Below are 24,573 nucleotides of genomic sequence, written 5' to 3' on the forward strand. Positions count from 1 at the left end.
TCTCTTTGTTTCACGACACTTCAAGTCCTTCTCTGTCCCTCTTAATCTTTCGTGCTCTGTCGAATCGAACTAGCCCCCTTCCTGCGAATTTACGTGGATATTTCTACTTGTGAACGGTTCCCAACCTTCAGGATGCAAGCCATTAAGTGCGTTGTTGTAGGCGACGGGTGAGTATTTTCAAATTTATTATAACGTTTCTCAATTGTTTGTCTTCTCCTATTTTCGATCCACACTACGATCTAGAGATCTGATGATTGGTTTTTCCTGATCAAGAACACTATTTCAAAACAGGCACCACACCCGTTATTCTTTTAAATGGATTTTTATCAATTTCTTCGTCAACTTTGCAATATTAAGGAAAAAACCGAATGGTTTATTTTGAAATTCTCGTTCAATTCTATATAATTCATTTCCTCGATCTTTTTCCTCCACTTTCATTATCTCTTTTCTCCCCTCCCTCTTTCTCCCATGTTCAAGTTTACTTGTAAGTTTCACAGCATTATCAACTTTCTTTGATACATTCAAAACTTTTTACTTTTGTTTAACCTGTAATTAACCTTTTTCCGTTAAAGATTATACTATTCTAGATTTATACGATCTATTTAATTTTCTATAATTGAATATAATTTCTACAGAGCCGTAGGTAAAACATGCCTTCTCATAAGCTACACTACCAATGCCTTCCCCGGGGAATATATTCCAACTGTGTTTGACAATTATTCTGCGAACGTTATGGTGGATGGCAAACCGATCAATCTTGGTTTATGGGATACGGCAGGCCAAGAAGATTACGACAGACTGAGACCATTATCGTACCCTCAAACAGATGTCTTTTTGATTTGTTTTTCTTTGGTCAACCCTGCCAGTTTTGAAAATGTTCGTGCTAAGTGGTATCCAGAGGTGCGTCATCATTGTCCAGCTACTCCGATCATTTTAGTAGGGACTAAATTAGATTTGCGCGAAGACAAGGAAACCATCGAACGATTAAAAGACAAGAAATTGGCACCAATTACATATCCTCAGGCATGTATTAATTTATTACTTACTTAGTAGTTAAACAAGGAATTTTAATCGGGGACTTGAAGTCAAGATTCTTTTATGAAAGCATTAATTTTACAATATTTATAATATTATAATATCGCAAAATCTGCAAAATCTGCAAAATCTGCAAAATCTGCAAAATCTGCAAAATCTGCAAAATCTGCAAAATCTGCAAAATCTGCAAAATCTGCAAAATCAAAAAATACAAAAGAAAAGTAAATCTATGAAACTTTTAATCATAATTCTTTGAAAATTCATTTCATTCAGTTTTTTCGTATCTATTTACATAAACAAAACATCTTAGATGGACCGAGGTCCTGTATAAAATCTACACTGTGAATACACATTAAGAAAAATACAATTATCGCTTAATACTTTACATTATAATTTATTTTGAAAATATAAATGATAGAGCGATCAAATGAAAATACTGACAATAATAATATTAATAGTCAATGATACATATTTTGTTGACTTTATTAATTAATCTATTTTTGTAATGGTTATGCAGATGTAAATCATTGGTGTTTGGTATAGTAGTTCAAGTCCCTGTATTAAATTGATACGTTCATCGGTTTGAAATGTTTTAACCGAAAGTAATGGTTTTGTTTTACACGATTATCAGGGTTTAACAATGGCAAAAGAAATCGGAGCAGTGAAGTATTTAGAATGTTCGGCTTTGACTCAAAAAGGATTAAAAACAGTATTCGACGAAGCAATCCGTGCAGTACTGTGCCCGGTTCTCCAAGTGAAACCAAAACGCAAATGTTTCCTCCTATAATATTAAATGTCCGATAACGGCGGAGCACGTGTAAATGTACTACTCCTCCTCCGATCGGACTCGACTGCAGCAGGACATCTAACTCTGATAAAGGAAAAAATGCTGTATGGTCCATCTCTCTACAAGCATCTGCCATAAAAGCGCACAAATAAATTTGTATAATGCGTATAAAAAGGTAAAGGAGAAGAAAATATACGCAATTTAAGTGTTTTGGACATAGCTAAATGTTCTGAACGGAGCAAGAAAGCCAAATGAAAAACTGAACTGATAATGTACAGTATAGTAGAGTGTGTTATTAATATTAGTTATTACATATGAATCATAAGGAAACAAAACATTATTATGTATGTGCGTTTGTGTGCACACTGGATACTAATCAATTTAATCGAAGAGGTAAACCATTTTATGCAATTTTGCATTGTATATTTTAGATAAAAAAAAGTGTTTATCCATTTTTAAAAGCTTTAGTATAGGGAAAAAATTAATATAGCGTAAATATTAACGTATAAAGTATTAAAAATATTGCAGTTGCGTAAACAGTAATTTTGTTTATTTCTTACTTGTTGTGTATGTTACTTTTTCCATAAGAAGCATTTTTTCTCTGATAAGTTGAGATCTTCTCCAACCGATTGAATTCCATTCGGAGCGAGTTAACGATGCATTAATCTATATATGTTCGATAGTAAATATACAGTTGCAAATCACATAAAATGACTTCCACCTTTAACTAAATTGGTTGATATTACTATATACATACCATGGTATAAGATAGATAGTCATCTAAGTTTTAGAGGTGAGCAATATAAGTGCGATTCTAATTCTCTGCCTCTCTGCTGCGTTTTCATGTTGCTGTAATTGACAGGCGCGACATGGCTAAAGAAATAACAATACAAAAGTTTAATATCAGAGGTGGGGAAATTTAGTATGTGTGAGAGCGTATGTTTGAAAGAGTGCGCGTAAAAGCCAAGAGAGAAAGACGGAAGAAGGAATTATTCTATAGCAAGTAATTGTACATAAATGGTAAAAGTTCAAACTGTATTCCTATTACTATCATTTTACATGTATAAGCTGCTGAATCTAAATCGAACGTTACTTGTTTTTTATATATATATTATAAATATATATAAAGTGGGGCTGGACCGAGATCTATTTCAATCGTCGCAGATCCACTGACCTGTGCAATCTATCCGGGGAACGGGAATTCAGTCCATGAAAAATATCATAAATAATGTAACTAAATATGCTTTATTAAATGGGTGTTTATTAAAATGTTCTAGTTATTCATTACGCCGTTGTGTCAAAAAACGTATCGATCATTCTGGATATTTGTTCAGGAGTATATTTTATATATTTCGTTGGGTTCTTGGAAAATGATATTCCACGATATTTATTATGGAAAACTGTATAAAGGGGGATTATATCTTGCTGAAGTTCTTTCCGTAACTCTTCTCGTAACCGAGCATCAGGTACAGAATAAGACCGTTGACACTTTGCGACTTCCTCTAATTCTCTAGTAAATCCTAAGAATTTTTCTTTCAACGTTTTTGCTCCTGGTTCTGTGAATATAATGGTAACATTTATAAATTTCTTTTTGTATTCGTTTCTATCTTACCTATTATATAATTCACGCATATTATATATATATATATAAATTACCGTAATTATGTTACACGACTTGTATATTTCACAAAATTTTAAATATTTCCATATTATTATTAATTACAACAAATTTTAATGAATTGTCACGGACACGCAATTTTATATGTATAATAAACAAAAATAAAAACTAGCCTTTTATTTTTTTAAATGATAAAATATGATAAAATATTTACGGGAACAAAGAAACAAACCTGGCTCGTCGATGGGCTGTTCGAGGTAAGTGCGTGCTTTCGTAAATGTGGTCGACACATAATTACTTTTATCTCGTACTAAAATGTCATGATACGATTGTTCCGCGGTAGGCTCTGCTAATAACAGCAGTTCCATCAAAGAACTACGACGCAAAGCATTTACCACGTGATTATGATTATTCAAACGAAAGAGAGCTCGTAGCGCAGCGTCCGAATAACAAGTGTCACTTTTACTTACAAGTGCTAAATTTAACTGTGCTAATACTTTCTCTGAAACAACGACATTCTGTTAAAGTAACCAACATTGTTTACGTGGCAATGGATTCATAAACATAGAGTTTAGGAATCTTACAGAGAGAAAAAGAATACTAACTGATATACGTTCCCAGAACGATCCTGTACATATTTTCCGATTGTTTTACAGAAATTGTACCCTCCATATCAGTGCTGCGTCTTAAAACAACTCCCGCGGTATCCGCGTACTCTGCTAGTTGCTCCAAGAATACTAACACGTTGCTTGTACTTTCTGCTACTGTTCCATCTTTAGGTAAAACTGAATTAGATTCGTTTCGAACGCTCTCCGCAAAGTCTTCCAGTGCTTTTGCACCCTATCAAAAATTACACAATTTAATATATTGATAAAAGAGTGAATCCAGAAATGTGATTTTGGAATGACTTACAGTTACATTCAGAGTATTAAGCACGGAAGTAAATTTCGACCTAAGGGCGTAATCGCAACCCTCGACAGTCCGCTCCAAGTCGGGTTTCAGCTCTCCAAGGTGTTTTAAAATCGGGAAAATTACTAATACCGCTGAAAAGTCACGTCGTACGATGCATCTTTTAGCACGGGTTGCTATACTTTCACCATCGTGAGCTACCAGATCCATAGCTTCGCGCACAGTCTCTTCTAAAACTTGTGCCTGCAAAGTGATTGGCAAAATCTTGGCAACCAGTGACCGCTCGGCTTGCATAAGTTTGTGAAGCCCAACTGTTAATAATAAATAATTTTCCATTTCTTGTTCATCCGGTGCTGTATCCTCTACAGAGTGACCAGTCAATTGTGGCGGCGGTTTTCTGGATGCAGTTAAGGATAATCCTAAGCCAGTAGTTTGAGAAGCTTTTAATAACATTCTACTGGCTTTCTTTTCAATGGCATGCTGTAATCTTTTAGAAGCCCTCCTTCCACTAGCTTCTTGACCGCCTATCGAGTGTCTGTTACCAAATTTCGCTTTCTACAAAGTATAATATAATTGTTAATCCTTAAAAAAGTATGTTACTCTATGTAAAGTGTATATAAATTACTTACTGGTAAAGGACTTCCAGCATGTGTACTGCCACCGCTAGCACTTCTTTGATGTTCTTTTAGTAATTGTAAAGACCTTAAAACAATTGCAGAACGTACAGATGCATAAATTTTCACATGTTTACGGTGTCCCCTCTCCTCGAGCCAACCAGCAATTTTAAGTAAGTCTCCTAATATGCTTTCTGGTAATTGACAAAGAGATTGCGGAGCATCTTCGCCACTGGTATCTTCGTCGGAACCAATTAAATCCAAAAGCACAATCGGTAATATCGGTTTACTTTGTCTAGTTAAAATATCATGAAATTCTGCGTACAAAGCGTCTAATCCAACGACAAATAAACTCGTTACATTTTCCAATTCTACCGAGCTTGGATTATTTTTTTGAAAATAGCGCTGTGCATTAAATAAACGATTCATTGCTTCTAAGAAACTATCTAATCCTCCAGATCCTCCTGGACCTGCTTGCACTGCTCCTTCTACTTCCTGACAAACTCCATAATATCCAATGGCATGATCTAAAGCATTTAAAGTTCTTTCTATGTCTGTAAAAATCAAATAAACGTACAATTAACTTTCATTCATTTTATTTAATCAGAAATAGTATTTAATTTTTTTAATTTAAATTCATTAAAAATATAAAGTTTACCAAGAATATAGAAACAACCAACACAATATACGATAAACACTATGATATAATTTATAGATAATTGCTAAGAATAGGCAAATTTATAACTTATTTTGTACAAAAACAAAACATATACTTTGTTGTTGTGCTTGAAGATTTCCTGTTTCATTGTAAACAGGAAGTATAGTGCGCCTTAATGTTGCAAGACGTTGTTCCAGAGAAGAAAGTATTCCCACAACATTATTAGTTAATTTTCTACTTCGTTCTTCTGCTTCCTTCAAAGCTTCTAAGGATGCAATTTCTGTCTCTAATTTACATTGTATCTCGAATCTTCGTTCAGAAGTATCTGCTCTAGTAATGTGCATCATCTTATCTGCAAATAATAAAATAACAGATGTGAAAAATAAATTCAATAAATATGAAGATTTTAGGTTTCAAGTATATTATAAAACATAAAATTATTTATTAAGAATTATATAAGCATAAAAATTTGAAATAAAATAAATTATATATACTTTCTTTATTTTATATGTACTATCATTACACTTGTAATATATAACAGTATAAAAAATAAAGAATTGTATAAAATCGTTGTTTATTGTATAAATTCAAGACAAATAAACTTTTATTTAATTTCAATTTTTACGAGATGTTCTACAGAAACATTAATTTATATACACATCCAAAGCTTAGTAAGTACTTAAAATAATAAGTTTTGCATGAACAAAATCAATTTTTGTACCATTAAAAAATATAAAATCTAAATGATATAATGCAACTATAAACACACCTTTTGTTGTAAATGACGACTTACATGATAACGATTTTGTGGTTCGTAGAATATATTGTTACAATAACTAAAAATTAATCTTATATTACAAATATTTACATTTCACGATAAACGATACTATTCGATCAGAAAAGAACCTAAGTTTGACACATGACAGAACATTCTTACGTAATTTTTTAATGTCAAATTTTAAGGTTATACTACAACTTTCTAGACAGTGTCACCAACACTGGATGCTGGTATGGTGCTTAATTTTTAATAATTGTTCTTTTTATTCATTTATGTACGTAAATAAATTTATAAGAATTCTTTATACTTTGATAAAATTTACTTGAAATATAACTTATAAGGTACTTGATACTTTTATGATATGAGTTCATTCTTTTTTTTACACGTTATTGGTTCTTAAAAACTTCTGAACTATAAATTGATATATATATATAAGGACAAGAAACTTGTGTTCTTTAAGTTTCATAATACTATACAAGAATATAAAATACTTTAAAAACTATCTTGAAAATATATAATTTTTCTATCGAAAATATTTCTTGCAAAATTTTGAATTCATCATTGGACAAAATTTGTTTATTATAAATATTATAATGAAACATTGTGCTTGCATCCATTGTATTTAATAAAAATTAATTAAAATCAATGATTTTGTGTAGATTAATTAACTTTAACTGAGGTAATAATATACGTTACCTAATACGTACTCTTGTTAATTCATAACGATCATAAAACGTGCATAAAGTATAATAATTATAAATTTAAAATAGTTATTAGTTTTATAGTTAAAAGGAATATATATAAAACGTTACATGTAGGCAAATACTTGTATATATGCTACATATATATGTATATATGTATATATGTATATATGTATATAAGAAAATAATTTACTGAATTGAAAAATTAAATTACGACTTCGTACTCAGCATATGACAATACATTCAACTGAAGACACTACATACAAGAACTGTGTGAAAAAACAAGTTGTATTTCTTCCAATAATTTAAAACGCTAATATAAAAGTTCGCGATACAAATTATATGATACTTAAATTATTTCTTCATAAGAAAAAGTTGGCACTTCTGAATTAAGCAGCTGTTTAGAACGCAAGTACACAGTAAATCGTTCAAGGCCAACGTGAACAAAACTCGAAAAAGTTGGATCGAATTCGATTTTTTACTTTGTGTATTTAAATCGAATAATTAGTAACATATCATTCATAAAGCTAGAAAAATATTGCCATGTAATAAAATATAAAATTTTATTTTCATCATTATAAATATATTTTAATAGACATATTTTAGTATGAATTTTTAATCTACTATCATAAGTTTGTAAATTACAAAATATTTAACCGTTTTATTCGGTTATAATTGTATATTGACAAAATTCAGTACAGTTTCGTTATTTTGTAATAATGGAAAAATATTTCTGAAATATGAACAATATTAATATCTGAATAAATTGTATGATATTCTAGCTTTTAGAAAACAATCTTAATATGGATAAACCTGTATCTTCTGATATTGTACTTATTGCTGGTAATTCTCATCCAGAGCTTGCAAATCTTATTGCTAAGTAAGTTTCTATAAATATGTGCTTGTATAATGTTATTATGTTATATGCTATTCCTTTATTTTAAAGTCGATTGGGCGTTAAGCATGGAGGATGTTCCGTATATCATAAATCAAATCGTGAAACCATGGTCGAGATTGGAGACTCTGTACGCAGTAAAGACCTGTATATCATACAAACCGGCACAAAGGATGTAAATAATAATATAATGGAACTTCTGATTATGGCATATGCATGCAAAACTTCTTCAGCAAAAAATATTGTTGGTGTTATTCCATATTTACCATACTCTAAACAATGTAAAATGCGTAAACGTGGTTGCATAGTATCAAAATTATTAGCAAAAATGCTTTGCAAGAGTGGATTAACTCATATCATTACAATGGATCTACATCAGAAAGAAATACAAGGATTTTTCGATGTTCCAGTGGATAATTTACGTGCTAGTCCATTTTTACTTCAATATATTCAAGAATCTGTATGTAGATAATACAATTATTATACATTTTCATTTGTTATTTATAAATTTATTCTACTAGATTCCAGATTACCATAATTCTGTAATAGTTGCCAGAAATCCTGGTAGTGCTAAAAAAGCAACCAGCTACGCTGAAAGATTACGTTTGGGTATAGCAGTGATACATGGAGAACAGCGAGAAGCGGAATCAGATATGAATGATGGACGTTATTCTCCACCTGCTTTAGCATCACGAACAATGGAAGTTGGAGTTGGTGTTCCAATGCATCCTGCCAAAGAAAAACCACCAATTAATGTTGTAGGAGATGTGGGTGGACGCATAGCTATCATGGTGGTATGTAAATCTAATTTATATTTTGTAAAAGAAAGAAATATAAAATTTAACTTTTGTTTCAGGATGACATGATAGATGATGTTCAATCTTATGTAGCTGCAGCAGAAGTTCTTAAAGAAAGGGGAGCGTATAAAATTTATGTATTAGCTACGCATGGACTTTTAAGTTCTGATGCACCAAGATTAATAGAAGAGTCTCCAATCGATGAGGTAATACCACTTGAAATTAATATTTACGACAGAATTAAAATAAGAATTGATAAAAATTTGATTAGCTACATATGAAAATAAATTTTAAATATTAAATTTGTATTTGTTGTTTGAAGGTTGTTGTAACAAATACAGTACCTCATGATGTCCAAAAAATGCAGTGCCCAAAAATAAAAACCGTCGATATCAGTATTTTGCTGGCTGAGGCTATTAGACGTATTCATAATAAGGAATCAATGTCGTATTTATTTAAAAATGTCACTTTGGAAGATTAAAAAATACATTGAAGTAATAGATGTTAAGCATAAAGCAGTTTCCACATCCTGGGACCATACTCTAAACATATCTATTAAATTTTGTTTATTATTTTACAGATTAATGAACATGCTAGTCTGTACAAAATTGTCAGTGATCAGATTATTTGAATACCTCCATACATTTAGTTTTTTCATATACATTCTATATTCATAAGCCTATGTAAGTTACAATTACAAAGTTTGGTATTAATACTAATTCAATGTTATAATACCACGAAAAATGTATTTTTTATTCAAGAAATGATAGGCATGTTTTAGAATTTCAAAATTATAAATATATTATTTCACAGAGTAAATTAATAATGTAAATTAAATAGAAAACTAGAAAAGTTGTTTTATTTCCTTTAACTTAAAAATAAAATAAATAAAACAAATATTTGATTTAAAATGAATAAATCAATAGAAATGTTGCTATGGAAATACACAATTCCATAACGACAGTTCTAAATCTAATTCCTTTTTACAAACATTAGTCTGTAGAACGTCTGTTAGTTCTTTCAAAATGTCTGTAGAAACTACAAATCACAAATTTATAAAAATTTGTGTTATGTTACAATCGGAAGAAAAGAAACGTCGTATACAAGGTTTAAAAGAAATACTAGATATTTTAAAATTATCATATCCTGAAAGTGAAATTCTTGAATTGTGGAATGCTGTAAACAAATGTTTACTTAAAATTTTAACTGATCCTGCAGAAATTTGTCGTGATAAAGCTTTAGAAATTTTCAAGTTGCTTATAACTAATTTAACACCTCATGATAATTACATTATGTATTTGCTTCCAATTTTATCAAGGCGATTGGGTTCACAGGATCTGATAGAAAGTTCAGAAGAAATCAGGTTGAAGTGTGTTACATTATTGAAGTTATTAATATTGAAATATAATAATTTACTGGCATCGTATATCGACGATTTAATAAAAATATTAATCCACACTATAACAGATAATTATTCATTAGTTAAAAGAGAAAGTTGTGCTTGTGTATCTGAACTTGCTAAGAATTTATCAAAACACCTGTACGTTCATTCTGAGAAATTTTTAAAACCTATTTTGGATAATTTTACACACCAACATTATAGAGTTAGAATCAGTTCTATTATTTCGATTGGGGATTTGATTCAATATGGAAATAGTAAATGTATAGAAAATGTGGCTACCCCTTTAGCTGAAAGATTATTTGATCAAAACGGCCTAGTGAGAACAGGTATTCTGTTACTTTAAGTTATTCTCATTTTAACTTTATTTACATTAATACATAATAAGGATAATTATAATTCTCCATAGCTGTAGTAGAAGTAGCAGGTTACTGGCTTTTAAATTTAAAAGATCGGTACAGCTGGTGGCACAAAATTCTTCCATTGCTTTTAACGGGTCTTCATGATGAGTTACAAGAAATTAGAGAAAAGGCTGGAAATCTTTGGGATGCTGTAGGACAATTATACATAACAGAAAATCAGAATGATGAAAAATTTAAAGATAAATTGGACTTTCTTACAGAGGCTCCTCATCATTATCCTAACAGTATGTTAAATGTTCATGCTTAATTATTTTTATTATATGACATTACTTATTTATATTATTATAAATCTTTTACAGTTGTCAGACCAAATTTAGGATGTCGTGTAATAGCGCAGCAAACTTTTAGTAAACTGATTAATGGAATTAATACAGAATTAGGAGATTGGATGCCAGATATAAGAGTGCGATCTGCTCAGTTACTTTGCGTATTCATTTTAAACATAGAAGAAGATATAATACAACATATTGAAAAGCTTTTACCATCTATGTATCGGTAGACATGGAATTTTTAACTATAAATTATGTTACAAATGTGTAACTTTTAATTACATTTATTTTTATCTTATATATCGTTCAACAGGGCCTGTAACGATGAAGATGAAAGAGTTGTAGAAAACATAGAAAGAGCAGCAGAATATTTAGGATATTTTGTGCCTCCTAAAACTTTCTGCCATTTAATAATACCTACTCTTGAGGAAACTCCATCAGTTGGTCACTTGAAGATATTTGCTGCAATTATAAGAAGTAGTGAACCCTACAGGCTCCTTCCATTATTAGAAACAATTGGAAAATTTATGGCGCAACCACATATTTGTCAAAGTAAAAAAATAGCATATCAACAACAAGTGCTTTCTTGTTGTCATTCCTTAATTTCAGTATGCAAGGAGGTTCATTTCTTTCATAAACTTTTCCATACTTAAAATTCTTTGCTATTTATTAATTTTAACATATTTAAAAATTTTTCAGGATTGTAAACTCATATCAAAGGACTTATTCATAGTAGTATTCACTGTTCTGTCTATGGCAAAAGGGCATGCTATAAAATTGGAAGCAAAAGAAGTTTTATATACCCTTACACGTATTAACAACTTTGACAATGTAGAAAAACTCTATTGTGAATATACTAGAGAGATAATTCCATTATTTTCTGATTGTAAATCATGGTCAATTCATAATCCTGAGTCTCAAATTTTCTGTGCATGTTTAATCTATATCAAAACAGTTCTCAATTTTAATATGGATACTATGTTACCGATTTTAAAACAAACCATGGCTAGCGATGCTGACCCTGAATTGAGATTAAAACATTTAATCTTGTTATCAGAATATTTCAATCGAGAATCGTTACATGTAATTATAGATTTAAAATTCCTTAATCAGTTTTTGGAAGATTGCATACTTCCTGGATTAGTTTGGACTGCAGGTAGAGCTGCTGAAACTATACGCACTGCAGCAGTAGGCTGTCTATGTGCACTTTTGCAAAAGTATAGAGCAGATTCTTTAACACAAGGAAATCAATATCCTTTAGAAGAAAACACTTTTGCAACGCTAGAAAAAATAATTCCTACTTTAATTAGTCTTGCAGATGATAATTCTAAAAGGAGTAGACTATATTCTTTGCAAGCCTTATATTTGATAATGTGCATCAGAAATAAATCTTGTAATCTCACCGAAGAATTTATACACAAAATATATCCTATACTTCTAAAAAGATTAGATGATGGATGTGACAATATTAGATCAGCATCTTTAGAAGTTCTAGTAGAAATTTGGAATCTTATACCTAAGGATTATAATTTACATTTCAATAAAGCACATATAGATACACTATATACTACTACCATAATATATTTAGATGATCCAGAAAGTGAATTTCAAAATTTTATGTTAGGTAATTATATAATGTTATATTAATGCTGTAATGGATTTATATTAATATTGTAATATTGCTAATATTGCTAATATTAATACATTGTATTTGTACACTTATTTCAGATAGTTTAAAAGAATTAGCAAAAGTGCATCCAGAACTATTATATCAAAAGCTTCAAAACTGTAAAACAAATTTTAGAAACCAAAAAGGTATCGAAGTTCTATTAGAACATTGTCAACATATTTTAAGGAATAATTAAAATTCCTAAATGGTAATACATTCAGTAACAAGTAATATTAATATTGGGAAAAAACATCTTATTAGTATTTTACAATTACGTTTAAATTTATCTTTGACCATAATTGTATATCTATGTATTAAAGCAATCTATACATCCCAAATAAATAATTATGGTAAACATGGCTTATATAATTTACAGGATATTTTAATATACTTTAAAACAGGTTGTAAAAAGTGTATATTAAAGATTTCGTAAATTACAAATAATCATTCGTATTATAGTTAATAAATGACGTCATGCATAATTTAAAAATATATGTAAGTATAGTTATGGAGAGATAATGTTATTTCGATTGAATATACAAAAATAATTCGCAAATTTAGTTAAAAAGTAAATTTGTCGAGAAAGAAAATATGAAATTGCATATATACGAATTTATATGCATGGATATAGACATACTATCGGTGTCATAAAACGCGGGAAATATTTCGTATCTTTAATAAGAACACAATTCAATAAAATTCAATATTTAACATAAAAACTAGAAAAAATTAAATGGGAACAAAATGATCTAATTTGGAAGATATTATAAATTTAAAAATAAAATAAGGTATATGTTTGTAATAAGAAATCATTAAACAAACAGTTAAAAAGAGAAGTTAACCTTGAATGACTATCAGAACAGGAAGTACCCGCCCTTTTGATGCCGCCATATTGTCCATGTCTTCCGCTTTGAGAAGCGAATCACAGAGGGGTGGCAAACAGGATTAAGAGTTTGCTAATAATTTTGCATAAGTTTTCATTCTTTAATCTTATTCATTCTACTTTATAATTAAGGTAAGTTTACTATGCTCACATTTACTTGTTTCTGAAGTTGAATTATTTTTTATTGATCACTTGTTAACGGTTTTGCACTTTCATCCAGACATTTTTTATCTGCCTGTCATTTTCCTGCTTCGAAATTTCTGGCCCTTCCATTGTATGATTGATTAATTCTCTGATATTTTTCTCATTCCTTTTGTGTATTACGAAAACGTGCAACAATGACAAGAGAAACATACATTACCGTTGTTTTTTTATCATCTAATACTTCTAAAAATATTCTACAGAAACATGCTATATGATGATGTATACATGTATGATGTGTGTGAATATGTATGCGTATGTATATTGAAATTAAAATACTCTAAAATAGATTTAAAATTGCTAATGTAGTGTTTGTATTTTCAATTCTTTATTCCAATTTTTCATTTCCTATTCACATTATTTTATCCAATTATTTATTTATTTATTTATTTATTTATTTGTTTGTTTCTATAATAATGATTTAAAATTCGATATTTGCTCGTTTTAATATTATATTAAGTACAGTAGCATGCATAATAAGAAAATATTAGAACAATAAATAAATGTAGAATAAAATTGTTGAAAATGTGACAATAACTTTATTGCAGCAAAAATGTCAGAGTCAAATGCAGATCATATAGATCCGGTGGAAGAGGAATTGGAAGTAGAATCCAATTATAAGCCTCCTCCAGAAAAGACGATCGAACAGATTTTAGAAACAGACAAAGAAGATGAAAGTTTACGTAAATATAAAGAAACGCTTCTAGGAGAAGCAAAATCTGGTGGTATTGTTGTAGGTATGAAAGTTATTAAGTACTTAAAGTTGTCCAATAAAGAATAACGTACAAGAACATAATATTATAAATATTTTATAGATCCAAATGATCCAAGAAAGGTAATAGTAAAAAAGTTAGCGTTGTGTGTTGCGGACCGACCAGATATGGAATTGGATTTATCAGGTGATTTTTCTCAACTGAAGAAACAAACATTTGTGATAAAGGAAGGCGTTAGTTATAGAATAAGGATTGACTTTATTGTGCAACGTGAAATTGTGCATGGTTTAAAATACGTTCAGAAGACATACCGTCTTGGAGTACCCGGTAAGTTGTAATAAAAGTCAGGCATTAATTATCCGATAAATATTGTTAATTGATAATTGTAAATCATAATTAACTAAAAATGACATTAAATTTATATTCGATTTTTGTTTAATGTTTTCCTTGCTAGGTGTCACAGGTAATTTTACCATTCAGTACTCGCATAGTAAAATTAATTATTCATTGCCAAGTTCATCAACGGATCTTATGTTACATTTCAGTTGATAAAATGATGCATATGGTCGGTTCTTATCCACCGAAAACAGAAGTGCAATCGTATACAACCCCAGCAGAGGACGCACCAGCTGGAGTAATGGCGCGTGGTGCCTATAGTGTAAGCTCCTTGTTTACTGATGATGACAAGCATGAACACCTAAAGTGGGAGTGGTCATTTGAAATTAAGAAAGACTGGAAAGAATAAGCTTCCTTTCATAACTGGGAGCCCTACAATGATCACAATTAAAATAAAAATGCCAAAAGGGACTCTAATTTTGATAGCTATTCAGCCGTAATGCGATGCCATAACTGTATTTTCTAAGTAATAAGAGAAAGAGTAATGTTGATATTTATTTAGATACTTTTCCTGAATCGTAAACCTTGAACATGAACAGTTTGATGTGTGCGTGTGCGTGTGCGAGTGCGTGCGCGTGCGTACACATGGAAACATGCATATATCATACACAGAATGAAAAACACGCCTGCGCAAACGCATTATATGTATACACACACACACATAAATATATACATACATACATACACAACACACAACACACATGTGTACCACCGAATCATGTAGACACTATTTTGTAATTGTTTAAATTGTGCACAATGTTGATCAGTATTTGATTAATCTTACAGTGTAGTTGACTATATCCTATTTTAATTTGTTTTGCTTAAGAAACAAAATTAAGATTTTTTAATGCAATAGTATTTATGTATTACTTCATTGAAGAAATTAGATATTATTTTAATACATTTCCATTAATAGAGAAAAAAATAAATGCCAATTTCTTTAATTATTATTTAAAAAAAAAACTATGTTTTTTAAAGTTGAGAAATTTAAAACATAATATAAGATTGAAAAAAATATTTAAAATATATAATTTAAAGGCATTGCAAATTTAGAGAATTTGGAGTGTGCACTAAAAATATTCCTTGTATCGTGTATGTTAATATTACTTTTTATATGTTCCTTTATATGGGGTTTGTTGTTATTATAGTATTTGAAAGTGCGCAGTACTTTCTTTAAGTGCATTATAAGTTATTGCATTGCTTAAAATTTAGTGTTTACAATTTCAACAGTCGTTTCATAAACTGTAATATAAAAAGGGGTTTGTAACATAAATTAGTAGCAAGAAACTGTCATTGGAATTGTAATTTCAAATTACAATAAAAATTTGTAAAATGGAAAACTTTAATGTAGGGAAAATTCATATACTTTCTTTTACAAATTTTTTAATCTGTAGCAATAAGTGCGAATAATATAAAATTCGTATGCATGTTGCACATATTCGAAAGTGCATTTTAATCTAATCAATAGTAATCGAAAGACCAATCTATTAAAATGTGTTTTAATCAGTTGTATACTTCATTTCGTGTAAAGTATACAAATTTGTAGTTATTTGATTAATACTGATGTCCATCATTCTTTTTCCTCATTAGAAATATTATTGATACAAAAATGTATAACATCTAACAAACTAGAATGCTTTAGATGATTTCTTTCCTTCAATGCTTAAATACATGTGATTTACATTTACAGCACAGTTTAATATAAAACGAACGAATGAATGAATGAATGTTTTGTCATTCATTAATACTATGCATTTATTAACCTGAAGTTTATATGCTAAGGTAATAATTTGAAGGTTATATACGAAAGTAAATCTTGTAATTTTTCAATTCATGTTATTATAATTTTTCTGAAATGAATGTATATATGCATATATGGTCAATTATAATGATGTATTTTATATATACACTTTAAGAAAGTTACGACACTTAATTTATATCTTGTTTATTAATTCTTTTGCAATTAATTCTAATAATTTGTTATCGATAAGTATAAAAATGCAATATAAGTATGGTATAACCATTTAGGTATAAGTATGAAAATTTACTTTATTCCATTATATTATATGCAAAGGATAGATAAAATTATGCACCCGTTATAAATGTCAATTTTTGTTACTAAAGAAAGCGATTATTTCTTGTTTCTTTCCGTCATATTGTCCAGATAGCGCAAGTAACGACTGAATGATATTATCAAGTGAAAAATATTGAAGTTCATATCTTACCTACGTATAAGAACAAAATATAACCCTATATTCTTATATGCCAATTTTGCATTTAAAAGAGAAATAATGGTTCTGTAATATCTTATACTTCAATTTGATCGTGTAATTTTTATGAAATAAATTGAAATAAATTGAAATAAATTAGCGAATGACTTGAATAATTGTTATTTATACCTATTCCGAGTAGTTTTGTTTTTTAGATATAGGGAACCAAGTATCACAAGTGTATGTACCATCTACAGTGGAAGTAGGAACACTTACAAAATTCATACTTGCAAACAAAATGAATGTCTAAAATGTTATAAATTGTTGCTTTTTACAATACTGTTACTTCTGATTTCTACTGTTGGATGGTACAACTAATAAAATTCTCAAGGCCATGAACAAAGGATTAATACGTGTGTTTTATTCCATATTTTCTTCCAATATTAAAAAATTGAGCTTTAAAATATTTGCCGATTTCTTTGATTTATTTGTATAAAGCATAAAATACAGTGGACAGTAGATGACTTCTTCTATCCGAACCCTTTCGTTGCGGTGGCTCTGAAACAAATCTTTGTTTTTCTAAATTTTAATTATTTAAAAGATTTTCAAATTAAAATGAAACACTTTACAGCAGCACCGACAATTTTTCACTTTTCAATTTGTCACAATTGTTTCTGCAGAATATAAGATTTGGAAATGCTACTGTTTTTTTCATTTTAAATATTTTAATTGTTATTTTCTTTTTTTAAATTAAAAAGCCAGAAATGACCACAGACCACAAAGAACACTAATCGCACAATTGATCTAAATGAGACGGGAAGAATCTTCTTGGGGAAGAAAAAACAAGGAAAACCACACCACCAAATTCACGGTTAACTTCACAAGAAAACTTGTGTTCAAAACCCATGAGACTGATCGCCAAGTCACAACATGCATTTTACGGTAATATAATTAAACTTCTCTATATAACAATCATTTTTTTTTTTCTCGGTACCACTGAAATCAACTGAAATATTTCTTCCTTGCAAATTCCCATTTCTTATCGAACAAATTGAAAATCCTTTTATGCCACTGAAATAATCAAGGATCTTCCAGTTAAGAATCGTTTACATTTCTAATGTAAAATCATTGTTTGCATCTGATGTCACTGAAACTTTGGTAGGTGAACTAAGAATAATGAACGCATTAAACTCAGCGTAATAGTCATCTATTTGTTGTTCCAACACTATTGTGTGATTAAACCACTGCACCTTCGATTGCGCCATACTGTAACGCACTTTTAAAATAATATTTTAAAAGAGCGTCACAATGTTGGTTACCAAGCACAAACACTCAGATTTTTTTTACATTTCACTGTACACGTTCTATTTTTTTCTTTTATGCTTTTCAAGTATTTACCACCAAACACTGTCCTCTCAAAAGAAACGATTCTGTCCCTTTTCACTGGGGAAAAAAGCACAGAGAGCCATTTAGAATTCTGTCCGATCACTTTCTTCAGTTCACTGTTTAGAACACGTCCGCACATGTCACTTATATAAGTATTATATGTATATATCACACAGATAATTCTACATAATCATAAAATGCAGTTTTACAATTAATTAAACTTAATTACTGTATCAAATATAGTCTAAACAGGTCTTTCATATTCTATTTTTACTATGGATAAGTTCTCTTATTCAATACAAAATATTAAAAAAAAAAAAGGGCAAGGATAATATTCAGAGAAAAAAAAAGATTACAGAGTTTCAACTGAATATGAAAGAACTGTGTATACACCCATATGAGTGTACAATTATAGTACAGTTTAATCTACGATCCTTATGAGTTATCTGTAATTATTAGAATAACTTAATTATATGTTCTGTCAAAACTTATAGAATACTGAACTGCTTTTTAATATAGTTATGTAGTTTTTAAAATACTGAAGAAAAATAAAAATATACTTGTCAAATGATAATATAAATAGATAGCAAACAATTTGGAAAATATATTACATTCGATCTTTTCTATTATCCTTATTATTGTTTAAACATTTTTCAGCAATTCAGATTCAGAAAAATTTTATGTTTTCAGTGTATATATAGACTTATGTGTTTAGCGTCTTCTACTTTGTTTGTATGCAATTATAAAAAATTATTCACATAGAATCAATTTATCTTCCAGGAAGTTCTAACATTAAATACATCAAATTTCTGATTCTTTTAATTTGAACATATAACGTAATTTGATTTGTGTTTGCACCTCAACAAATAATTTTATTACTTTCTATTATAGATGACCACTGTTTTTTGGTACAGTAAATATGGTATTTAATAAATTTAACTTACATTATATATATTTTTAAAATAAAATGATCTTATTGCATTATGCAGAATGCATAATTTTTAATAATCTTGACAACATTCACCTTCTCAATATAGAACTAAAAAAAAATCTTACCAAAATGTTGATTTTAATAAGTATCGTAAAAACATTATGATTTACTTACATAAATTTTTCAAAACTCATATTCATGTTCTATATGAAGCAGTTTTTAAAAAATTGAAAATAATATATTTAAAGCGAGAGTAACTAAACACTTCAGTCTGTATATACAAGCACAGACACTCATACATACGCATGTACACACATTCGTGTATATACATATATATATGTACATATAATTATATGAAATACATGTGTATATATACATACATACACACATACGCACACACATTTATATACACATATATATGTACACACACACACATATATATACACGCATACATACATACATATGTATATATGTAAATTTAAAACCTTGACCATGAAGAAAACTTAGGCGCTACCCCCCTTAACAACGACGATTACCAGATGATCCTCTTTGAGTCCTTCTTCACTGAGGCTTGGACAGGTTCTTTTCAATAACTCTGTAGAAAATGCACAAGGTGGAAATGCATAAAGAACTCCAGTACCCTCTGTGTCTTTGTTAAGTAGCGAAATAACTCCTGCTGCTTCTTTTTGCTTCAAGTATGACACTAAATTACGCAGTGGTCTTGTTTGTACATTAGCGTCATCTGTAGAAATAACTGTACTTGAACCAGCCAATCCTAAGAAAATCGCATGTGAACTGGAAGTTTGAATTCTTTTTGAAACATCATCTAATTTTGGTTGATCTAAACGTAATCTCTGTGTAATTCTTAACATATGTTTTCCATCCTCATCTTTCATTAAAGCTTCAATGATTTCTGTATCGCCATCGGTTAAGTGAAATTTGGCTGGAAATAGAGAATTCTTTAAAATTAATGCTCCCTGCCATACAGCTATTGATTTTCTAGCAACTTCAGGTAATGTTCGAGACGTAGAAAGCATTCCTGTACGAGTATTTTCTGAATCTGAATCTGAATCTATTTGCCTTCTACGAGGAGACCGTGATCGTGATCTATCTACACCAGGTTCCCGCGACAGAGACCGACGTAAGCTTCTCGGAGCTTCATATTCTAACTCTGGGGGTGGTCTACGACTAGACCAATCAGCTTCATCTCTTACATAACTTTCTGGATAAGTTCCACGGTAACCACCTCTTCCTCCACCTCTCCTCTCATGCCATGGAGCAGATCCCCTACCTCTGAGTCCTCTTGGTCCATAGCCGAAGTCGCTATCTGGCCCATACGGATCATAAGAGGACTCATAATCAACTGGTCTTGGTCGGAATTCTCCACTTTCTTCCGGGTAAGGCCTAGGTTTGAATCCAAATCCCGGTGTTACATCTGCGAAATCTACTCTTAATCTTCTGTCTGGGCCACCTAAAGGAAAACCTCTCATTTCTTTTACAGCAGCTTGAGCCGCATCAATTGAATCATACAGAATGTAAGCATTGCTGTCGCCTTTTATGTAATCAATTTTCTTTATAGCTCCAAATCGATCAAATTCTCTTTCTAATTGTGGTACAGAGGTCCATGGTCCTAAACCACCGACCCAAATTCTTGTAGTAGGAGTAGCTTTTCCATAACCAATCTTGCATTGGAATTTTCCAATATATTGCCCAGATAATTCAACTTTACATCTGTGTGCCATGTCTAAAGTTTGAAATCTGACAAAAGCATAAGCATTCCCTGTTCCTGGTGGGGGTCTTTTGATATCAATATCATCAACAATTCCATATTTACTAAAAATTCTCCTTAATTCCTCTTCCGTGATATTGATTTCTAAGTTTCCTGCAAAAAGAGTCCTTGTTGCCAGTGGATCGTCTTCCGGTGAAACATGATGCAAGTAATTGGGAAATTTGTCTTTTTTGTTCTCCACGCGTTCAAATCCATGAACTGGATGACGTATCATCATATGTCTTGGAGGCCCGTAGTGATGCGGGGGACCACCAGGATGAACGTGAGGGGGACCATGATGAATCGGTGGTCTTACAAAATCATGATGAGGTGGAGGAATTGTCTCGCGTCTCATTTCTCTGTGTGGTGGAGGCAATCCAACTGGAGGTCCATAAACTCTTTCGTATCTTTCCAAAGGTCTATGTCTATCTGTTGGACCAGGGCTTCTAGCATAATATCTTTCATAATCAGGCGGCGTAATCGACCTTGGACGACGGTAGGTGTCGGGTCTCTCATAAACTGGTTCGACAAGTGCCACTTTGTCGTACATAATAATTCTTGGTTTTGCATGTTTTGCATCTCTAGCATCTTCTGAACTTCTAAAACAAACGTATGCAACGCGCTCATCTAATTCATGAGAAATTCTAATAGAGAAATCCCCGAATTTCTTGTATTCTCTATAAAGAGTATCTTTAATCACTTCATCGCTTGCTTTCGGATGAATTGAACTGATACAAAGTACTTTGTAACTGTAAGGGCGTTCCGGAGGTAACTCTCTGGGTGCTCTTAAATAATCATCCCTGTGAGAACTAGATTCTACATAACGAGCATGAGACGAGGCACGTGTTGGGGGACTTGGGCTTCTTGCACCTCTACTGCGACGACGGATTCTTTCAGGTGTTATTCTTTCGTCGCTAGAATCATCGTATCTGAAAGATTATAAAATCATTTCTACCAAAAATTATTTACGTTTGAAAAAATTTAATTTACTCAAAATACAAAATCTATGTATTTACCATTTTGTATTTAATCAATGCAATAACCTTATAAATTGTAACGAAAAAAATTGGAAGAAAGCAATATGACTCATTTGTAATGATTTCTCTTAAATGGAAAAACTTTGATAAATAACGAAAAAAGGTTTACCGTCCCATGGAGGATCTGCTTCGTTTGACGCGAGGAGGTGGAGTGTCTCGACTAGAACTCCTTTTCATATTGTTGCGGATTTTAACCGTGATCTTATGTCGATCGTCACGCGGAATCCCAATCATCAACGCTGTTTAACACGGCACAGCCGAACGAATGATGGAAGAAAAAACAAAGGAACGATAATTAAACGAAGGCTATTCAGCTCAGTCAAGCCGTCATTCACAGTCTTTATCCTTCTCGACGAACACAAAATGGCGACTTTCTTCTTTCGTTACTTCACTTCCGGAATTTCCTTATGAGCCAAAACGAATTCCATAGAAATCGAAGTAATCATCTAATCATGAATTTTTTTAAACCTTTATATTCACAATTTCTTTTTTCTAAATTATTGTTGTTTTAATGGTATACGTATTCAGGGCAATACTTGTATTTGCAAACTATTGATTTACAAATTGATGTGCAAATACGTTTCCGTTGATAAAACGAAGAGACCTGTTCAATGATATTTACCGAAGAAATAGTTACACGATTTTTGTTCTAGAGGGCGTTCTTAACGGTGGGCTAGTTTTCTTATCCGAAGGAAGAGGACGTATTATATGTACCTAAATAAGAATTTCATTGGTTCTAACGATGTGACTGGTCAAAATCATAATAAAAAGAGAATTTATCTTTAATACGTTTAAATATTCTTTATTTTTCTCGTTTCAAGAACGTCATTCCTTCCACAGAAATTTTATTTTATGCGTATGTAAAAATAAATCACTTATAATATTAATAGCAAATGGAATTTATTTCTTTCTCCGCTCAGAGACTGTAGAAAATGTTCAGCTTTCAATAGTTTCATAAACATTTCAACTTAATATTCTGCTTATCTTTTCATTTTGATTTACTATTTTTCTCATTTTCATCTTTTCGAATACCAATATAAAAACAGTATTCTTATCTATGCTATTATGTTTTATGGTATTGATTTCAACAGCAGACGCGAAATTTGAAATTCACGCGTGTTTGTTTAACTCCATGATTTTAGATACACGCGTATTTATTTTTATTATATATTTTATGGATGGTAAAAAATGTCTACAATAGATCACCAATGTTAATTCGTGTATAAGTTAATTATAGTTTTACTTTTCTACCCATATGTGATATTAAAAAAAAATGTTTAACCTTAATCACAATTTAGTGTGCAAAGATCGATGTATCTTAACAAGGTCGAGTTATATATTTCACAGATTATATTTAATTCTTCCACTAACTTCACCTTACCACTGTAGACAGCACTGTATATATCTGTATATATTTAAAAATATACATGTATATATTTTATAATATTTTATTGTACAAAATACAAAAATCGTTTAGTTTACAAGAATTCATGGATGTAACTTCATAAACAGAATTAAACGATTACATCTGAAACACATATTTGTATTATATTCCTTTTATATCATTATTATACACTACTTGTTTTATATATTCAATAAAATACTTACACCTATGAGTATTTAGTTTTTGTTTCTTCGATAAATTTTTTTACTTTCCTTTCAAATTCTTGTTTATTAAATTTATATTCTTCGGCTATATCAACCATTAGAGGATCATCAGGATTTGGATTACCTAAAAGGCATTGTACTGCGTCCAAAAGATTTTTCAAGCCAATGGTAGGTTTCCAACTACCTTTAGGTGGCATATTTAATAAATCCATACAGATACGACCTTTATTATCAATGTTTGGATGATAAACAGGTGTTTTAAAAGTAATTCTTGGAGGTTCAAAAGGATATTCTTTAGGTATATCGATATCTAATTCAAAAATAGTTCCATTGTATGGGCTACCACAGGGTCCAACAATTGTTGCAGTGAGGTGTTCCAAGTTATCCGATTTTGGATAACAACAAATTCCTTCCGAAGGATTTTGTGCAAGTCGTTCTAATTCACGTTTTAATCTAAGAGATTTTTGCATTGTTCTTTCCTTTGATAACAGTAACGTTTAAAATTGTAAAATGCATACTTTAAACTTTTATTAAATAATATTATTATTTCCGTAATATGTATTTCACGATAATAACATTTAGATTACCAACAATTGTATTACTTACCCTTTTTAAACTAGTTTAAATGTAAATTTATAGATCAATCACTTCTATTTCAACTTTATGTAATATTTAATTCAATTTTTTTATTAATATTACAATTTCTTACATATACGTATACTTATAATACGAAACTCATTTTTGCATGCGAAGAATGCCGACGGTTGACAACATTAATTTACATACCAAAGCAGAAGTTTGCTTTAAGTTATGATATTCAGTAGTGCACGTTTTGATCAATATTTCTCGTTAAACGCACCGAAATTTTCTTGTGTATTAACAATCGGCA

The 24,573-nt window shown here is 30.4% G+C and overlaps 7 protein-coding genes across 20 annotated transcripts; 4 read left to right on the forward strand and 3 right to left on the reverse strand.

The window, feature by feature from the left end:
- Positions 1-15: 15 nt before the first annotated feature.
- On the forward strand, positions 16-2,961 carry Rac1 (ras-related protein Rac1). The gene is made up of 3 exons (XM_031982179.2): positions 16-167; positions 636-1,023; positions 1,667-2,961. Exons 1-3 carry the CDS (start codon positions 133-135, stop codon positions 1,820-1,822), a joined length of 579 nt encoding a protein of 192 aa, XP_031838039.1. The 5' UTR covers positions 16-132; the 3' UTR covers positions 1,823-2,961.
- Positions 2,468-7,242, reverse strand: Exo70 (exocyst complex component 7). 3 transcript variants are annotated; one of them, XM_031982168.2, is made up of 7 exons: positions 7,096-7,242; positions 5,737-5,973; positions 4,979-5,517; positions 4,353-4,904; positions 4,046-4,280; positions 3,673-3,942; positions 2,468-3,378 (listed from the first exon to the last, which is right to left on the reverse strand). In XM_031982168.2, exons 2-7 carry the CDS (start codon positions 5,966-5,968, stop codon positions 3,107-3,109), a joined length of 2,100 nt encoding a protein of 699 aa, XP_031838028.1. In that variant the 5' UTR covers positions 5,969-5,973; positions 7,096-7,242; the 3' UTR covers positions 2,468-3,106. The 3 variants fall into 3 exon arrangements, with proteins under 3 accessions (XP_031838028.1, XP_031838027.1, XP_031838026.1); XM_031982167.2 differs by lacking the exon at positions 7,096-7,242 and adding an exon at positions 6,415-6,566; XM_031982166.2 differs by lacking the exon at positions 7,096-7,242 and adding an exon at positions 6,391-6,542.
- On the forward strand, positions 6,428-9,400 carry LOC116429336 (phosphoribosyl pyrophosphate synthase-associated protein 2). 8 transcript variants are annotated; one of them, XM_031982171.2, is made up of 7 exons: positions 6,428-6,629; positions 7,883-7,980; positions 8,047-8,455; positions 8,517-8,789; positions 8,852-8,998; positions 9,115-9,286; positions 9,373-9,400. In XM_031982171.2, exons 1-6 carry the CDS (start codon positions 6,570-6,572, stop codon positions 9,271-9,273), a joined length of 1,146 nt encoding a protein of 381 aa, XP_031838031.1. In that variant the 5' UTR covers positions 6,428-6,569; the 3' UTR covers positions 9,274-9,286; positions 9,373-9,400. The 8 variants fall into 8 exon arrangements, with proteins under 8 accessions (XP_031838031.1, XP_031838030.1, XP_031838038.1 ...); XM_031982170.2 differs by having other exon boundaries at positions 9,115-9,400; XM_031982176.1 differs by having other exon boundaries at positions 6,603-6,740; positions 9,115-9,400.
- Positions 9,401-9,551: 151 nt separating this feature from the next.
- On the forward strand, positions 9,552-13,526 carry LOC116429333 (rho GDP-dissociation inhibitor). Of its 4 annotated transcripts, none has more exons than XR_004235472.2 (7): positions 9,552-10,520; positions 10,601-10,837; positions 10,913-11,108; positions 11,196-11,502; positions 11,582-12,506; positions 12,611-13,339; positions 13,410-13,526. XR_004235472.2 is itself a non-coding variant. In XM_076366194.1 (6 exons), the coding sequence occupies exons 1-6, from the start codon at positions 9,818-9,820 to the stop codon at positions 12,745-12,747; spliced, it is 2,505 nt and encodes an 834-aa protein (XP_076222309.1). In that variant the 5' UTR covers positions 9,552-9,817; the 3' UTR covers positions 12,748-13,351. The 4 variants fall into 4 exon arrangements, 1 of the variants encoding a protein (XP_076222309.1); XR_004235471.2 differs by having other exon boundaries at positions 13,415-13,480; XR_012998265.1 differs by having other exon boundaries at positions 11,196-11,490; positions 13,415-13,480.
- On the forward strand, positions 13,400-17,118 carry LOC143174138 (rho GDP-dissociation inhibitor 2-like). Its single transcript, XM_031982164.2, has 4 exons — positions 13,400-13,566; positions 14,184-14,372; positions 14,451-14,675; positions 14,894-17,118. The coding sequence occupies exons 2-4, from the start codon at positions 14,189-14,191 to the stop codon at positions 15,091-15,093; spliced, it is 609 nt and encodes a 202-aa protein (XP_031838024.1). The 5' UTR covers positions 13,400-13,566; positions 14,184-14,188; the 3' UTR covers positions 15,094-17,118.
- A 1,026-nt stretch (positions 17,119-18,144) lies between these two features.
- Positions 18,145-22,707, reverse strand: nito (RNA-binding protein spenito). Its single transcript, XM_031981798.2, has 2 exons — positions 22,186-22,707; positions 18,145-21,968 (listed from the first exon to the last, which is right to left on the reverse strand). Exons 1-2 carry the CDS (start codon positions 22,308-22,310, stop codon positions 19,775-19,777), a joined length of 2,319 nt encoding a protein of 772 aa, XP_031837658.1. The 5' UTR covers positions 22,311-22,707; the 3' UTR covers positions 18,145-19,774.
- A 504-nt stretch (positions 22,708-23,211) lies between these two features.
- LOC116429257 (ubiquitin-conjugating enzyme E2 T) lies at positions 23,212-24,440 on the reverse strand. Of its 2 annotated transcripts, none has more exons than XM_076365689.1 (3): positions 24,291-24,440; positions 23,687-24,163; positions 23,212-23,481 (listed from the first exon to the last, which is right to left on the reverse strand). In XM_076365689.1, exon 2 carries the CDS (start codon positions 24,152-24,154, stop codon positions 23,687-23,689), a length of 468 nt encoding a protein of 155 aa, XP_076221804.1. In that variant the 5' UTR covers positions 24,155-24,163; positions 24,291-24,440; the 3' UTR covers positions 23,212-23,481. The 2 variants fall into 2 exon arrangements, with proteins under 2 accessions (XP_076221804.1, XP_031837875.1); XM_031982015.2 differs by lacking the exon at positions 23,212-23,481 and adding an exon at positions 23,509-23,604 and having other exon boundaries at positions 23,685-24,163.
- Positions 24,441-24,573: the final 133 nt, after the last annotated feature.

The sequence above is a fragment of the Nomia melanderi genome, chromosome 3 (genome assembly GCF_051020985.1).
Source record: "Nomia melanderi isolate GNS246 chromosome 3, iyNomMela1, whole genome shotgun sequence".
In the NCBI taxonomy this organism is placed as follows: Eukaryota; Metazoa; Arthropoda; class Insecta; order Hymenoptera; family Halictidae; genus Nomia; species Nomia melanderi.